The 19,596-nt window shown below is 38.8% G+C and overlaps 1 protein-coding gene across 1 annotated transcript in view; it reads right to left on the minus strand.

Moving 5' to 3' along the window:
• The window catches only part of LOC118281261 (cytotoxic granule associated RNA binding protein TIA1), an 88,863-nt gene that overhangs the window by 40,019 nt on the left and 29,248 nt on the right, over positions 1 to 19,596 (minus strand). The window contains exon 2 of the mRNA XM_050700577.1: positions 7,219 to 7,722. Within this exon, the coding sequence (XP_050556534.1) occupies positions 7,219 to 7,417 (199 nt within the window). The 5' untranslated portion in view covers positions 7,418 to 7,722. The remainder of the gene's footprint in view (positions 1 to 7,218; positions 7,723 to 19,596) is intronic.

Consider the following 19,596-nt stretch of genomic DNA (forward strand, 5'->3'; position numbering starts at 1 on the left):
GTAATAGGTGGTGAGCCTATTGCCATATACCGGGCACATTTCCAGACTCCGTGCTACTACTGAGAAATTTTCACCATCGAAAAACCGAATAAAGCCCAGTAATACTTCGCCCGAGCAACCACCCGGCCAACGAGGCAGTCCGGGATAAAATGTATTCTATCGGTCGCGCAATGCTGCTCATGAATATGAGCCTCTAGCATGGCTTGAAACTAATCGAGTTCCTCGTCAAACAGTTACGTGAGTAAGCCGATAACATAATAATTAATTTAGTATGTCTCAAAAAAGTTATAATACAATCAAAATGTATTCTATCAATCAAGTCAGCTCATCACCCTATCTGTATTTTTAAGTTGGTAAACGAGCAGACGGATCACCTGATGGTAAGCAATCGCCGCCGCCCATGGACACCCAAAACACCAGAGGCGACACAAGTGCGTTGCCTTTTGGGGGTTAGGAATTTAAGGATTGTTGGGGAATCGGGGATTAGGAAGATTGAGAAGGGGAGAATTGGGCCTCCGGTAACCTCACTCACACAACGAAACGCAACGCAAGCGTTGTTTCACGTCGGTTTTCGGTGAGGCCGTGGTATCACTCCGGTCGAGCCGGCCCATTCGTGCCGAAGCATGGCTCTCCAACACTTAAATTACTTTACCTACTGGGCTTATTTCGCTCATTTTTCGTATATTATCAGCCAAGATGATAACAAATATGTGGTTTAAATTAAGTCATAAGAGGTTTCTCCACACTTTAAAATAATATACATATCCTTATTTCATTAAAAATGGGTGTGATACACCCTTAACACGTGTGTGAGAACTGTACTTAGTTAAATACTTAGATATTAACTGTGTCGGTTAAAATTTAACACAAGTATGGCACGCAGACACGCCCCAGTTAAAGTCGTTTATAATTTTTTACTGACGGGGTTATTCTCCTGTGTACAATATTAAATTTGGTATTTTTGGATGGTTCTCAATGTTGAATACTTATTAATTTTGTTGCTATCGTTAAGTAGTTGGTTATGGTTGGATAAAGTATTATTATTATTTTGTAATCGTTTGTTTCAGGTGATCCTGATGGTAAGCTATCATTCCCACAACACTTGAGGAGTTACTAGTGCGTTGGCGATCTTTTATGGTTTAGGGATTTATTTATGCATTGGCTTTTGTCAGAGGCTTCGCCTGCGTTCCCGTAGTCGCGCTGACTTACCGTACTAATATTGTCTGTATACCAAATTTAGTCAAAATCTGTTCAGTAGTTTCTGATGGACGGACAAACTTGCAATTTATAATATTAGTTATTGATTGACAGGGATTTTTTTCAGTGTTTTGAAAATGTAATATGGTGTCTGAAAGTTATTTCGATAGATTTCAAAACGCATTACAAGTAATTTCCTTAATCATAAAGTAGACTCAGAATCAAAGTATTTATTTCAATGAATCCTTAATAAGCACTTTTGAAACGTTTAATTGAATTGTCCTATAGTCTGTCTGTCAGTGAAGCTAGGTGCTCGTCCCAAAGTGTAGCTTACTGCCGCACTCTAAGTTATTTAATGATTACTCAAACTATTCGTTAGTAACGATTTTGTATCAAAAACAACTGCGAAGAACTGGGTTAAGCAACCATTAAATGACTCTAAATACGGCAGTAATTAGCATATTAGTCTTTACACTTAAAACAACTCATACAGAGACCAATAAATAAAAAAAAACCGCCCGAAAAATATTTTAAACAAAAAAAAAACACACACACATTTTATCTAATTAAATTTCTGAACAGAATAACCCCATGTCGCGAGGCTTAAATAGGTCATTTTTATAATTAGTAGAATTTACGATGTTGCCCCACCCTAATGGGGGTGAGCCCAACCTCACCCCACGATGTGAGTCCACCCCCACCTGTGACTATAGTGCGGGCAAAATACCAATTAAAAATAATTAATTTTAATCCGTTTGTCATTAATTTCGTATGTGAATGAGGGATTTTTAAATAAATACATCAACAGCCTATAAGTGGACAATGTTCACCAAAGGCCGGAGAAGGTTTGAGCATTAATCACCACGCTTGCTCAATGCGGGTTGGCGATTTCAAACTTGTAATTAGAAGTTTTAGGATGTTTTCTTTCACCGTTTGTCAGTGGTGTCCAAATAATCTTAAATAAATAACTCGGAAAAAGCCATAGTACTTGCCGTTGGTATCGAGCCCGCACTCTATGCATGCGAAGAAGTTTAAATCCCCGGGCTACCACGACATTATTATAGAATCAATTATTTTTAAGCTATAATCAGAAGATCGCCTTTTTCAAAATGTACTTTATTTAAACATGGAATAATGCATTATTCAGTAGACTGCCTCGTTAACATCGTGAGGAAACCTGGACTTACAATTCCTACACCGTTTGTCAGTGGTGTCTAAATAAACTTAAATAAATAAAACATTGACATATTAGCTTTTTAATCAGCTCAAATAATGAAAAATTATATCAACGACTACGCCGTAGCTACTACGCCGTAGTTTGCTACGCCGTAGTCCATAGGAATTCAGAATATCAACAGCGGGTGACAGTCCACTGCTGGACTACGAGCCTCCTCTACATAAGAGGGTTTGCCATAATCTCCGCAGGCAGGCGGGTTGGAGATCGCAGTTTAAAACTTTAAGATTTATCAGAGAGCGCTGCTGCACGGTCTCTGTCTAATTGTAATTGTTCCTTTATGTTCTTACCCACACGAATACTAAGGGCGGTAAAATGTATTCTGTCCTGCTGTGGCGACACATGACAAGTGACAGATAACAGAAGTCGCACATAGACGATCGACGAACATATCAACGGATGACGTCATAAATATATGAACAATACATCGCGCATGTCAATTAACATGAATAGAAAATCCTAAGGAATGACAGTGCTTTTTGACTATGAGATATGCTATGTAATAGTTAATCTATGAAACTATTTGACCGTTTCCACAGACATACTAAGCTAGCTGATCGAAGGAAGATGAGCAGCTCGAGTATGCAATGTATCGATAGTAGGGAAGCCATCCATAGCACACATCCATAACACGCATCTTTCCATATAAAAAACATAGCTTAACTGAGTCTGTTTCCACTAGTGCTAAGCTATGTGTACCAATGAATATGATTGGTGGAAGCCAAACGCATCCACAGCAACGTAGCATAGCACATCTCTGGTAGAAAAAGCACATTTACAGTTGGCTAGAAAGCTCGCCACGATCAGTTCGCCTGGTCGGAGGATCCTCCTTTTCTTAGGGAACTTTACTATTACGACTATGATTTTCCCTAAACTGTCAATAACTCGTCACAATTTAAAGAGTACAACTAGAAATTCAACAAGTTAGCATGTTGAACATTGTTTTATGAATAAAAAATTATGTTATCAACTTATCATGTTAGGTTTTATGTCATTTTTTTTTATGTGCTAGCCACAAGACATAAATACAGGAATGTTTAGCCATAAATCATATAAAATATGGTAATAAAATATGAAAACAACTGTATTAGACGATATCATTGATTTTATTTGACTAACTATATCTTTTTTATTGAACTATCAAGTATATTTTAAGTGTGGGAGAGCCATGCTTCGGCACGAATGAGCCGGCTCACAAAAACCGACGTGAAACAACGCAACGTAAGCGTTGTTTCACGTCTGTGTGAGTGAGGTTACCGGAGGCCCAATTACCTCTTTTCCTAATCTTCCCAATCCCCGATTCCCCACCAACCCTTAAATTCCTAACCCCCTAAAGGCCGGCAACGCACTTGTAACGCCTCTGGTGTTTCAAGTGTCCATGAGCGGCGGCGATTGCTTACCATCAAGTGATCCGTCTGCTCGTTTACTTTTATAACTATACGATTGTCTGTTGTACTTTTAAGCTCAATGCAATTCGTGCATACCAATTTCTACAGCGATACAACTAGAATAGGACCGAGTTATAATCTCCACGCTTGACCAGCGAGTTGGAGATTGGCGTCATCTACATACTTATTAACATTGCTCATTAACCATACTATGATACGCAACCCATTAATTCTCTATCCAACTCTAAAGCGAATACACGAAGCGCTTCGCTTCAAGCTTCCTTGTGCGAACTGCTAGGGAGTGGAACTCCTTGCCGGAGTCTGTGTTTCCTGATGGGTATAACCTGGGTGTCTTCAAAGCCCGAGTGAACAGGTTGCTTATGGGCAGACGTGCTCCATCGTAGGCCGCATCATCACTTACCATCAGGCGAGATAGCGGCGAAACTTTGACCCAATAAATCTATATTAATATTATAAAGCTGAAGAGTTTGTTTGAACGCGCTAATCTTCAGAACTACTGGTCCGATTTGAATAATTCTTTTTGTGTTGGATAGTGCATTTATCGAGGAAGACTATAGGCTATATAATATCACGCTATGACCAATAGCAGCCAACAAGAGCGGGTGAAACCGCGCGGAAGTAGCTAGTGTAAAAATAAAAACTAGAATCGAACATAACACCTAACACTCCTAGCTTAGCAGTGACAATCTCCAATTAATTTTTGACCAGTCTCACGCTAGCAAATGAAAAGTCTCACATCAGCACAAGAGTCTCACGTCTGCAAAGGCCCTTAAGTAGACAATAACTCTCGTGTCCCGTCCATTAGGTGTAATATGCCCGTATTATCGCCCCCATTACTTTTGTGGGGCAGGCAGAAAGCTTGCTGTACTATATTTGTTTTTATTTCGACTCGACAGGGATTGATGGTATATATTTTTTGACCCAATTCTGGCTTTGGGTTTGAGAAAGATGGGGAATTTTGTTTTTGGGGGATTTTTTTGATAGTGTGTGTGATATGTGATGTTTTTTCTTATTATTGATAGGGATAGAGGTTTTTTTTATTATATCGTCACGCCCTTTATACCCGAAGGGGTAGGCAGAGGTACACATTATGGCAAGTAATGCCACTGTACAATGTACACCCACTTTTCACCAGTTATGTGATGAGTTCCGTGTGATAGAGGGTGTGTTACATTGCTATATTCTGTGGAATATTGCATAAAGCATCACGCTACGTCGTATAGGAGCCAAACAGCATCACAGAAAACCGACGTGAAACAACGGTTGCGTTGTGTGAGTGAGGTTACCGGAGGCCCTATAACCCCCCTTCCCAATCCTCGATTCCCCAATTACCCTTTCCTAACCCGTAAAACGGCTGGCAACGCACTTGTAACGCCTCTGGTGCTTCAGGTGTCCATGGGCGGCGGCGATTGCTTACCATCAGGTGATCCGTCTGCTCGTTTACCGATTTATACCATAACCAATACCAGTTTTGAAGAGGAATGTAGAACTATTTCATTTATAGAAGTATCTTTTAAATTAGTTATCAACAGCCTATAAGTGGCCACTGCTGACCAAAAGCTCTTCTCGCACGGAGGAGGTATAGTGCGAGCAAAATACCAATGAAAAATAATTTATTTTATTCCCTTTATCATTCAATTCATTTGTGAATGAGGGATTTTTAAATAATCACATCAACTACTTATAATTGGACACTGCTGACCAAAGGCCTCGCACGGAGAAAGTAGGAGCATTAATCACCACGTGGTATGTCGATTTCAAACTTTTAATTTGAAATTATATACCCAGGTTTCCTCACGATGTTTTTCTTCACTGTTTATCAGTGGTTTTCCATACTACTAAGTGATAAAGGTTGTTCACCCTTAATTTTATTTTTGACTAAATATTTTATAAGGCAAAACAACGTTTGCCGGTTCACCTAGTTACTCTAAAGATATTTCTCCTGAAAAGTTTAAAATAAAGTCTAGAAAATTTGCTGAAAAGGAATGGGCGTTTAGCCCAATAGTGGGAACACACAGGGTTTAAATACGACAACAATCACATTTCACTAAAATACGACACAAAATTATTCTATTATTATATAAAAAAATTAAGCCCAATTTTACCAATCCAATTATTGTGAGTTTCTGGAGCTGCGGACTACCTAGCGGGTTTACCGGGGATCCGGCTCGAAAAGCAGGAGTAGGAACGGAGTGGTTTTTAGTCAGTAAGAGTCTAACACTCCCTCCAGCCTCGCCCAAGGCGGGAGAAGCAATTGAATAATTTTCCACGTCAAAAAAAAATTGAGTTAATAGGTTAGTTCAACAGTTTATTTCTTTCCTTGCTTGGAATATGTAAGAACATAAAAAAAACATACCGGCCGAATTGAGAACCTCCTCCTTTATGGGAAGTTGGTTAAAATACACACAAAACAAGGTATAAACGGAACGTTCCCAAAAACGATTCATTTTTTTATTTTTATAATTTAAATCGTTTTCAATTTTCGTGTTATTCATACAACATTAGCCAAAAGCAGTTGATTATAATGAAGAATCATCATGAGCAGCTGTTTCAAGTTCCTCTGTGACTCGAAACTAGTAGAGCTTTTTTCCATTAATGTACGTGAGTAAACCGTGATTTTTAGTTCAATTTGTTTTTTAAATAGATTGGTCTGGTAATATTGGGCTTAATTTATACATATTCATACACATATATAATTTAAATAAAACATTGTGTTTTGTATAAGAAATCTTACATGCAAGTTATTGGTAAACTTGCAACAGTGCTATGTTTAGGTGTATCAAATTCATGCGACGTTTTGGAATATATTTTTAAGTTCCTACAATACACACATATATTACTGAAAACATATATAATCTAGGTTTTTGGTTATGTTGTACTAGATGTCACTAGGTGCACGAGGGGTGGTTGAAGAATTTAAGGAATTTGTGACAAAACAAATAAAGATGGGCTGTATAAAGCTCTACACAGAGAAGAGTGGAAGGATGGTAGAGAGGTATTTGCTCTGCAGTAGTACCATCACCGCTAAAAATATGTTAAAAAAAATAGTATTTCCTTAACAATCATAGATTATTTAAATAATACAATAAACATGACACAGCGAGTGATTAAAAAGAAAATAATTACTTAAGACTCAGTAAGAAATCAGAAACAAAAGAAATTTGAAAATCAGTCCACAATCGGCAGAGTAATCGGTAAACAAATGAAAAAAAATACAAACATCCAAAACGCACCTCCTCCTATTATTTTCAAGTCAGTAAAAACAAAAACAAAAAACGATCCCCCCGAACAATTTCATCCAAACACCCCGTACAACACAACCAAAAAACTACACACACAGACTGTATATAAAAAGAAAAACCAACAAAAATTACTCACCAACTTTATTGTTGCTGTGTGGGTGCTGATGGTGGTGGGGTTGCGGCTGTTGCTGAGGCATTTGGGGTACCAGGGCTGGGTGGGGCAATTGCAACAGCTTGGGTTCAAGCTTAGTTGCAGCTGCAACGGGTATCGGCCCAGCATTCGTCATAGTCGTCATTGTAGCAGCAGGCATCATAAGAGTAGACATCGTAAGCATTTTGCTTAAAACTGACACTTTTTGAAAACACGATTCGAATCACTCCGATTACTTCTCGATTTAAAAATCCATCGTTTATTTATCGACTCGCACTTATATCGATAAGTGTTTTAGCTGTGGTGGTGTGAGTTTTTTTCTTTATTTTTTTTTTTTTAAGTTAATTTGGTTGTAAAACTACTTGATTAATGTTTTCTTTCACAAGGTGTTGTTCACATACTTTTTCCTTTTATGATGAAAGCATTCTCTCTACTTGTTTTTTTATTTTAGTCACTAAATTTTTTTTAAACTTCTAATCTATGACTGTTCTGGGAAGGTGATGTCTTTTTTAGACTAAGCTTTTCGTGTCGTATTTTTTGGTTGTCAACACTATTTAAATATAACTATGGATTTTAAAGTAATTTGACTTTATTGATATAAGCCGGTAAATGAGTAGACGGATCACCTGATGGTAAGTATTTAAACAATCGGCACAGCCCATGGACACTCGTAACACCGGTGTAACAAGTGCGTTGCCGGCCTTTTGGGGGTTAGAAATTTAAGAGCTGTTGCGGAATTGGGGATTGGGTAGGGGGTAATTAGGCCTATGGTAACCTCAGTCACGCAACGCAAGCGTTGTTTCACATCACCTCACTCGACGGCTCGACCGGAGTGATACCACGGCCTCACAGAAAACCGACGTGAAACAACGCTTGCGTTGTGTTTCGTTGTGTGAGTGAGGTTACCGGAGGCCCAATTACTCCTCTTCCCAATCCCGGATTCCCCAATAAATAACCCTTAAATTTTTAACCCTCAAAAGGTCAGCAACGCACTTATAATCTGATGTTTCAAGTGTCCATGGGCGGCGGCGATTGTTTACCATCAGGTGATCCGTCTACTCGTTTACCGACTTATTCCATAAAAAAGATATATTATATATTATATAGTGTTGGCATCAAAAATGCGACATGAAAAGCGTTTTTAATCAAACTTTTTGTAGATTTTTCTTAAGAACAACTGCAGCACATAAAAACGTAATCGATTCCCAACTTTATGGCTTTGGCATAACGTTTTAAATCGATTGAAGGCCAAATTGGCTTAAGTAGATATGCAGGTCTGTATGTATTTTTTTTAAAACGAACGATTTTTTTTTAAGACGAAAAACGGAATTGTGGCTTCATTATTATAATAATGTAGATGACAATTTTTTATTTTAATGTCCGTCTTGTAGATTATTTTAAAACGTTACACATGTATTTTTATTTTCTTACGGAAACAAATACTTCCGAAGATATATCGATTTGAAATATCGCGTGATGTCACTTCTAGGCACATTTTATACGTAGAAATAATGTATTTGCTCCCACTCCTAAACTTTGATTCGTTTTATCTAAGTATCGTTATCTTATATGACAAAATAAAAAATACATGTCTAATATTTTTTCATTACCTAACTGACGGACTAAATAGATTATTAATTTTTATACCCCGTCATCATCCCTATTGTACATATATGTGAGAACAATGCAGAGACATTGCAACGCGCAACACAAATGGTAGAACTTACTAAGTTAATAGATCAGGTATAGAAGAGAGAACGCTGCTTCTCTCTCACGCTAAGTGACTCTTAATTAAGAGTAGATTTAAGAGGTGGTTGGTAAAAAGGTTTCAAGTCACCAGAGCAATATATATACATAGGAAAATAGCACTATGCAAAAATCTCTATCACTTGTTTAAAAAAACATAAACTAGATATGCTATTATGACCTCTATACTAACAAAAATAGAGTATATTTTTGTTTGCAAAGTGCTTGGTCAAGGATCAATACTTGCTATATAAATATATACGGTACATACATACATACTTAAATCATCTTAAAATGAAGAATGATCTCATCGACTACGCCGTAGCTACTACGCCGTAGTCGGCTACGCCGTAGCCAAAATAATATCTTAAAGTAACGTCACGCCTTTTATCCCCGATGGGGTTGGCAGAGGTGCACATTACGGCACGTAATGCCGCTATACAATGTACACCCACTTTTCACCATGTAATAGGGGGTAAGCCTATTGCCATATACTGGGCACAATTCCAGACTCCGTGCTACTACTGAGACATTTTCGAAAAACTGAAAAAAGCCCAGTAATACTTTGAATCGTACCCTAGACCCCTTGCCAGGCAGTTGCTCTTGCGACCACTCGACCAACGAGGCAGTTCTTGAATATATTTAATTTTATTAATACCAAGAGCCCAATGACAGTCCACTGCTGGACTACGAGCCTCCTCTACATAAGAGGGTTTGCCATAATCTCCGCAGGCAGGCGGGTTGGAGATCGCAGTGTAAAAGGTTCAGGTTTATCAGAGAGCGCTGCTGCACGGTCTCTATGTGTACTTATAAAGTTGACGACGGATTTGACTTATCTCCACGTTTGGCAAAATGATTGGATATCGTAGTTTAGAAGGTTTATCAGAGAGCTCTACTATTTGATTTCTGTCAAATGTGTAGTATCTAAATTAATGAAGAGTTTGCCTTAATCTCCACGCTTGGCAAACAGATTGGTTATAGTAATTTACAAGGTTTGTCAGAGAGCGCTTCTGACTTATTTCTGTTAAATGTGTAGTATCTAAATTCGTGGGTTAAGAACTAGAGTAGCGTAAGGGCAAAAACTAAAAAAAAATTTTTTTTTGCTATTCGCTTTTTCAATCCTCGTATTTGTATGTGCCGAAAAACTAGAACGATGTAGTGTGTAGATTGCTTAGTACAATAATAACGCATAAAAATTAAAGAAGTTTGTTTATTGCTAAAAGGAAGTATTTCTACTTACAATAATCTTGACATTATTTTGTCAATAAAGTTATGAGCACAACGATTGTAACTCGACTTACGAGCGTATAGGACACCGAATTATGCCCTCAATGTAATTACATTGAAACGCTCAAATGGCGTATCTTGTCATACGTTATTAACGCAGAAAGTTTGATTTTGTAGCCTTGTAATTTTTCTCCGTGCCAAAAAAACGTAAGGGTGGGTTACGCTACTATTGCACTAAATAATTAAAGTAATGCAGTCCGTTATTATGACGTATGTCAACCAGTTGTAGAAAAATAAATATTTTTAAATGAAACCGTTTTTTTTATTGACCATGAATTTACAGTATTCTGCAGCCAATAAATAAAGCTTTATTTTAAGTAAAAAACCAGATATACAGATACTATAGATTTTGCCATAAAAGACCTACAAGTTGACGGTAGGTAAATTTGAATTGTTTTTCGGCTCTCCTGAGAAGTTGTCATTTTGCCCTTACGCTACTCTAGTTCTTAACCCACGAATTAATGAAGAGTTTGCCTTAATCACCACGTTATGGCAATCCTATTGATAGATCGCAGTTTATAGATTATACTTAAGCCTATTATCTGTTAAATAAGCAGCCTTTTAATTTTTAATACCCACGGGAAGAACAACGGTGGTATCACAAATAGCATGGTGTTAGAAAATTAAATGCCCAACGCTACAGGGTGTGGTTTTTTTAACTGTAACATGTCGTGACAATGGAATATAGTGTAACCACCCTGTTTATTGATTTATGTCGCTCGGTTTCAGGCGTTTTCATGAAGTTGCTGCGAATATTATGTGTAGGTTTTAAATTAGTAGGTTAAGCGTTGGTTGGTAAGGTTGTGTTGTGGATGGGTGACCGGTTTTGTTTTTAGTTTTGGGAGGTATTTTATTTGCTAATTACAACTAGCTACTTCCGCGCGGTTTCACCCGCTCTGCTTGGCTACTATTCGTCATAGCGTGATGTTTTATAGCCCATAGCCTTCCTCGTTAAATGCACTATTCAACACAAAAATAATTATTCAAATCGGACCAGTAGTTCTGGAGATTAGCGCGTTCAAACAAACAAACAAACTCTTCAGCTTTATAATATTAGTATAGATTGTTTTTTTTTTGTTATTTAATCATATCACTTTCAGCTGTTTCATGAAGTTGTTTCTGTTACAGTGCGAATATTATGTGTTGGTTTCAAATTAGCAAAGCGTTGGTTCGTGAGTGTTGTGTTGACCGATTTTTTTTAGTTTTGGGAGCTGTTTGAGCTCTTTTATTTGGTAATTGTTTTTTTTTTAATTTAATCATACCACTTTCCGCTGTTTCATGAAGTTGTTTCTATTACAGTGCGAATATTATATGTGTAGGTTTTACATTAGTAGGTTAAGCGTTGGTTATTTTCATTTGGCATACCTGTTTTTTTCTCTAATTTAATCACGGAATATTATAAATACCTAGGAAAGTTTTTTTTTTCAGACTTTTTATTCTGTTAAAATGTACCCTGATTTTTGATTATATAGCTACGTTATTTATCCCTGGAGTAGTAGACAGAGGTACTCTTTCAGGCTCGCATAATTCCGCTATACAATGTACACACTTTTCACCAATTGTGTTATAAGTCCCATGTAACTAGGGGGTGAGTCTATTGCCATATTCTAGGCACAATTCTAGACTCCGTGCTACTACTGAGACATTTTCGAAAAACCGATAAAACCTAATATTACTCCGTATTCGCATATGTTGGATTTTTGCCTCTTAAAAAAAGATTGAAAAATACTATGCTGAAAACCACATCAAAATCGGTTCAATGCAACGCAAGGTAATCGCGCACAAACATACATTTTTTTTAAGTCAGTTAAGTTAAAATCACAGACATCAAACCCGTAAGCCAATCAATACCATCATACAACTAGCTTTTACTATACTACAGTTACACAACCATGAAAAACGGAACCGGAAATGCGAGCCTGAAAGGCTTTTACTAAATAAATAACAGCATTTCAGGTCAGGGTACAAACAGAATGGCTGAAAAGGTAGGTTTTTAAAGCCTACAGAGCCAGGTAACTGATTTTGATTTGGTTTTGAGCATAGTATTTCGTTCAGATTTTTTTAAGGGGGAAAATCATACAATGTCTTCTCCCGCCTTGGGCGAGGTGAGAGGAAGTGTCAGACTGTTACTGCCTACAAACCACCCCGTTTATACTGCTACTTTTCGAGCCGGAGCCCCGGTAACCCGCGGACTACCGTCCGAAGATGCAGATATATTTCACCAGTTATGAGTTAAAAGAATAACTAGTTTCTGCCAGCAGCTTCGCCTGCGCTTCCGTGACATAAAAAGTATTACTGAGCTCATAAATTGTAAGTGTGGGAGAGCCATATTCGGCACTAATGGGCCGGCTTAACCGAAGTGATACCACAGCCTTACAGAAAACCGACGTGTAACAACGCTTGCGTTGTGTTCCGTTGTCTGAGTGAGGTATTACCCTCCTGCCCAATCCTCGATTCCCCAATAACCTTTAAATTCTTAACATTGTACTTGTAACGCCTCTGGTGTTTCGGGTGTCCACGGACGGCAGCGATTGCTTACCATCAAGTGATACGTCTGCTCGTTTACCGACTTATACCATCAAAAAAAAAGAATCGTACCCAAAATACCACAGTCAAAAACCCAAATTCCTTACCACTGAACGAAAATCCTTCAATGAATATTAAATGTTGTATGTTCAACATTATGTTATCAGAAATTAATTGAATATCAACAACCTCCTTCGCTTCAGGACACAGCCTCCATGAAACCGCCTGAAGCTCAAACGTGGACTCGATATATGTACATAATAAATGTATAGAATCTTCGGCGGTAGACGTTTTGAGGTCGATTTTCGAGTTAGACAAATTATTTTGATGATTCGGTTTTACAATGGGACGTGTACGTGCACCTCTGTCTACCCCTTTGAGGACCGAAATGTGTGACGTTATACTTTTTTTCTGGAATAAGCCGGTAAACTAGTAGACGGATCACCTGATGGTAAGCAATCACCCAATCACGATGGTAAGACACCCGAAACATTACAGGCATTACAAGTGCGTCGCCTTTTTTTATGTTTTATGGAATGGGTGGCAAACGAGCATACGAGTCACCTAATGGTAAGCGATCAGCGCTACCCATGGACACCCGCAACACCAGAGAACTAACGCTCTTTTTTTGAAGGTTTGAAGGTCGTATCGTATCGGAAATACCGCCGACGACAGCTCATTTATAGTATTTTAGGGGGTTAGGAATTTAATGTTTGTCGGGGAATCTGGGATTAGGAAGATTGGGGAGGGAGGTATTTGGGCCTCCGGTAACCTCACTCACACAACGAAACACAAATATGCTAAAAAACTGCGAGGTTAGGTCATCAAATTAGACTATTCTAGCCTAAACTATCTTTCCCTACCAAAAAATAGTTTAATAAATTGTTTGCCAAGCCAAAAGCGGCTTTATTTTTACTTAAGCCAGGGTTTAAAGTAGTTTGAGCGGAGATTATTTCAATTATTTTCAGTACATAAGGTTAAGTTCTAGGTTTGAGCAAATATTTTGTTATGTAATGTGTAGTGAGGAGGGTGTGTCGAGTTGAAAACTATCGATAAAACGGCCTCATCTAGTTATTTTACAGATTGATGTATTAAAGTGTTATTTTGTAACCAACTTGCAAAAATAAATATTATTTATGATTATTATTAAAAGGGGAACTTGACTTTAAAATGGAGACTGTCTGACTTTAAGGACATAAAATCTTCTCCTAAGTTTGAAAAATACTATGCTGAAAACCGCATCAAAATCGGTTGAGCCAAACGCGAGATAATCGCGCATAAACACACAGGATTATGTTCTGGTCGTATAAGTGAGTACATTGTGCAATATATAAATAAATAAATAAACATTACACATCAATAGCCTATAAGTGGCCACTGCTGGCCAAAGACCTATTCTCACAAGATTGAGCGTTAATCACCACGCTTGCTCAATGCGGGTTGGCGAATCGATTTTCTTGAAGTCGATAATAAGAATATAAGATAAAGGATATTGGGTTCGATTTCCGCATTCGACTTAAATATTTAACAGGGTTACAAGCGACTCATTCTGTAAATAACTTCTTATGGTTCCCAAGGGGTACATGTATACAAAGTGACGCCTACTTTTTACAAGTTATTGTATGAGTAGTATCTTACTATAAATACAGTATGGAGATCACTCATATGACTTAAATGAAACTACAAGTAGTACTCGTCCACAGAAGCATAATACAACTATAAATATTTCAACGAAAACAGAAAATATAAAATAAATCAAGTAAATTCTGTATGAACAGTGTTCATACAGAATTTAATACAGAATAGCTCTATGTTCCTTGATCACAGAAGAGCTGTAATGTTGTAGGTTGTCTAGGAATGTTACGGACATGCGGCGCGGCTGTTATAATGCCGTATTTGTAAAGAGTGTTTAAATTAACTCAAAGAGAATAATGCACTTTTTGGCTTAACTACTGGGCCTATTTCGCTCATTTTTCGTACATCGTCAGTCAAGATGATAAAAAATATGTGGTTTAAATTAAAAGTTCAAGGGTGGGAAATCCCTGCTTCGGCACGTCGTGAAACAACGCTTGCGTTGTGTTTCGTTGAGTGATATGACCGGAGGCCTAATTCCCCCCTTCCCAATCCCCGATTCCCCAACAACCCTTAAATCCCTAACCCCCAAAGGCCGGCAACGCACTTGTAAAGCCTCTAGTGTTTCAAGTGTCCATGGGCGGCCGCGATTGCTTACCATCAGGTGATACGTCTGCTCGTTTACCGGTGTTCCATAAAAAATGCATATTGTAAATTTTCATATATCGTCAGCCAAGATGATAACAAATATGTGATTTAAATTAAGTCATAAGAGGTTTCCCCATACGGTATATACATACATATACAATATCAAAACCCCTGTTTCCCCCCACCATTACCTAACATCCATGGCGTAACGTTTGAATAAGTAATTATTATTCGTATTTAGGTTAATTAATGAGGGGCTCTGGGTCTGTCGTCTATAATTTTAACGCTTTTTCCAAAGGGGTAACAATTAATTGGTTTGTTAAATAAAAAAACTGCCTAGTGATCGAATGATCGCAAGTGCGACTGCTAAATAAAAAAGGTTTAAAGTTTGTTTTAGCGTTGATAAGTCTGCTTTTGGCCACCAACCCGCTTACTGCCAGGACGGCGAAGCGAAGATGTGGCCGAAGATGGAGCACACAGACTTAGAAAGCACCTATTCACTCTGACCTTGAAAAGACCCGGTAATATAGCTTAGTATCCTTTTTGTATAGGTTAAGCCAGTAAATGAGCAGACGGATCACCTGATGATAAGCAATTGCCACCGCCCATGGACACTTGAAACACCAGAGGCGTTACAAGTGCGTTGCCGGCCTTTTGGGGGTTAGGAATTTAAGGGTTGTTGGGGAATCGGGGATTGGGAAGGGGTGTAATTGGGCCTCCGGTAACCTCACCCACACAACGCAAGCATTGTTTCACGTCGGTTTTCTGCTCGGCCGTGGTATCACTCCGGTCGAGCCGGCCCAGCAGTGCCGAAGCATGGCTCTCTCACACTTAAAAGTTTAGTTGACAAAGGGCAGTTAAACTGTTTGTCGTTTTGTCCCTTTTTTCGAAAAAAGGTTCTATGGGGTCTTTTAATTAATTGGGCTTGATAGACATTAGGTTCGAGTAATTATAAATGTGCTTTTTTTGTTTGAAACAGACAATGGGAATGGACAGACTGTCAGGAGTGTTGGTTTTGGTGTCGGATAAAGTAATATTAGAGTTTTTTTTATAAGATCATCGCTCTTGCTGTCGGTGTTGGAGGAAAATGCGCGTGTGCGTGCGAGGAAATTGCCGGCAGAGGGCGCGATGGGCGCTGGTCATGGTGAGGAGTCCCTCTGTGTCGCGAAACTACTGGAGATTTTCTCCATTAATTAAAACTCATAAGCTACTTTTTATCCCACGTTGACGCGGGCAGAGGCGTTCGAAATTTCATCCCAAACGCTTGAGCTGTTTAGACGTGATTGTGTACAAACATACACACAGACACATATGCTAACAAACTTTCGTACAACGTAAAAACAATGAATTAATTTTGTTAATAGGCTACATAATGAGCACTTTTCAAGTTATTATATATAAAAATCTAGATGAGGTTGGTATTTTCTAACGGACTACTCTGAGGAGAAATGCCGAAACAAACTCAGAGTAAAATTCTTTGTTTGACTTTGTAATCAAATCTAATACTCACTTGCTTAGCAACCATAAATATAAATATAACAGCATATACAAAACCCTAAGGTTGACTGGTAGAGAATGCTATACGGCATTAAGTTCGCCTTATGTACCATTATTTAATTGTATTGTGTACATTAAAGATTAAATAAATAAACAAATAAGTAAAATCTAACTCCACACTCAACACACAAACACTATCGACCAACCTCCCAAAGACCGCAGTGGCTTAATAAATTTTTATCGACATCGATATTCAGAGCGTTCGTCCCACCCCTAGTTACTCTAATTAGTGACTTGACAGCTTTTGGTTATTAAATTTTGCAGATAAACCCGCGGGACGTAGTATAGCTATGAAGTTTACTTATAAAATGTGATGTTTACTAGCGACCCGCCCCGGTTTTGCTCGGGAGTTTGTTTATGTTAATTATTTTTGTAGATTGACTGTCTCGTTGGCCGAGTGGTTGCAAGTGCGACTGCCGAGGCACGGGGTTCGATTTTTGGATCGGGCAAAGTATTACTGGGCTTTTTTTGCATTTAATGGGTCCACGTTTGGCCGCTATCTCACCTGATGGTAAGTGATGATGCGGCCTACGATGTCTGCCCATAAGCAACCTATTCACTCGGGCTTTGAAGACACCCAGGTTATACCCATCAGGAAACACAGACTCCGGCAAGGAGTTCCACTCCCTAGCAGTTCGCACAAGGAAGCTTGAAGCGAAGCGCTTCGTGCGAGTGGGTGGGATATCTACCATGAAATGGTGACGCCTCGCCGATTGTCTTGTGGTTCGATGATGGATTATCATCCTATGACTTACTTCGCCTAAGGCGAGAAAAGTCATAGGATGATTTTCACCCCTTAAAAAAGTCAGTTGCGTAGCTATCGCGCCAACCATACAGTCAGTTGTATTATAATTGCTAAATGTGTTTCTAAGTGCAAATCTCGAAAACTGCTGAACCGATTTTGCTAATTTAGTTGGGTTAGTTATTGTTAGAAGAAAAATAATATTTCAAAGATGCCTAGAAAACGTCCAAGGCGAAAACAGAGTTCAATGGCTTTGCTAAAAAATATACAGTATGGAGATCACTCATATAACTTAAATGAAACTACAAGTAGTACTCGTCCACAGAAGCATAATACAACTAAATATGTATTTCAACGAAAACCGAAAATTGTAAAAATGAAATTTTCAAACAAAATAAATAGGTAATGAAATTAATCAAGTATTAAATTCTGTGTGAACAGCTCCATGTACCTTGACCACAGAAGAGCTGTAATGTTGTAGGTTGTCTAGGAATGTTACGGACATGCGGCGCGGCTGTTATAATGCCGTATTTGTAAAGAGTGTTCAAATTAGCTCAAAGAGAATAATGCACTTTTTGGCTTACCTACTGGACCTATTTCGCTCATTTTTCGTATATCGTCAGCCAAGATGATAACAAATATGTGGTTTCAATTAAGTCATAAGAGGTTTTCCCATACTGTATATATTTTTTTAATATATTATATATTAACCTTGTTCTTTGTTCCCTTTGGGAGGTGGGCAGCAATCTGAAACAAAAGAAAACAATATGTCAATATATGCACAAATGGGCCGGCTTGACCGGAGTGATACCACGGCCTCACATAAAACCGACGTGAAACAACGCTTGCGTTGTGTGAGTGAAGGTCTCAGCACACATATGGGATCGGAAAGGGATCTTTTGCCTCGCTGTCAACCAGGCGTCAACCTACCGTATGCACGTAACGAAAGCGTATCAGCAGCGCCTGTACGTCAACTCGGCTACGGCTATGCGACACCGCGCTTACGCCTCGCCGTCCCGTCACGGGAGGGGAAAGGGGAAAGGATGGACGAAGAGATGTGAGCTCGGGTACGGAGAGACGTAAGCGCGGGTACGGAGAGACGTAAGCGCGGGGACGGAGAAACGTAAGCGCGGGGACGATGAGCCGTAAGCGCGGGAATTGAAGTTCGGAGCCTGTTCCGAGGCGAGGCGATTACGTTATTATTCCGATTAGTGTGCGTTGCAGTAGGGAGTTTAATACAAACCATTCTGAACGGCTCGAGGCGATACGGTGACGATCCCTTTCCGATCCCATATGTGTGCTGAGACCTTAAGGTTACCGGAGACCTTCCCTTCCCAATCTTCCCAATCCCCGATTCCAAAACAACCCTTAAATTCCTAACCCCAAAAAGCCGACAACGCACTCGTAACGCTTCTGGTGTTTCAAGTGTCCATGGGCGGCGGCGATTGCTTACCATCAGGTGATCCGTCTGCTCGTTTACCGGCTTATACCATATTGAATCCGCGACACGTTGCTCAGAGGTTGCCAAGCCACTGCGCGAACAGTTAATGTCAGTAAGCTACTAAATACTTATTAATTATAATTTTCTAATTATACATAATATTTCAAATTATACATAAAACAACGTCGTGGTGGCCCGGAGGTTTAAAACGCCCGCTTCTCATGCACAAGGGTTCCAAACCTACCAACATTAAGTACCAGTGTAACTTTTTCCAAGTTATATGCAGTTTCTAAGACTATTTAGACAACACTGACAAACGGTGAAGGAAATAACCGTGAGGAAACCTGTGCATATAATTTCTTAATATAAGTTTAAAATCGTCAACCCGCATTGAACAAGCGTTATGATTAATGCTTAAACCTTATCCGTGCGGCAAGAGGTGTTAAGTCACCAGTGGCCACCTATAGGCTGTTGAAAACGATGATAATAACTCAATATTACTTTACCCAACCTCTCTATCTTTACTTAGACATGACAAGTATAACTTCTAAACAGTCGGTTCAGAGTTCATTGTCCGGACGATGAAACAAAATTATTGTTTTCCGATATCTAAATTCCTTAGCGAGAAGTTGGGAATCGCGGCTGAAGTTTGGTTATAAAGACTCCGTATTACAATGTACCTTGAAACAGTTTTAATAGATATATTTTGTTAATATAATAGGGGTTTTTTTTTGAGGGGGGAAAATCATCTAATGACTTCTCTCGCCTTAGGTGAGGCGAGAGGGAGTGTCAGACTCTTATTGACTAAAAGCTACCCCGTTCCTTCCCCTGGTTTGAGCCGGAG

The sequence above is a fragment of the Spodoptera frugiperda genome, chromosome 19 (assembly GCF_023101765.2).
Source record: "Spodoptera frugiperda isolate SF20-4 chromosome 19, AGI-APGP_CSIRO_Sfru_2.0, whole genome shotgun sequence".
Taxonomy (NCBI): Eukaryota; Metazoa; Arthropoda; class Insecta; order Lepidoptera; family Noctuidae; genus Spodoptera; species Spodoptera frugiperda.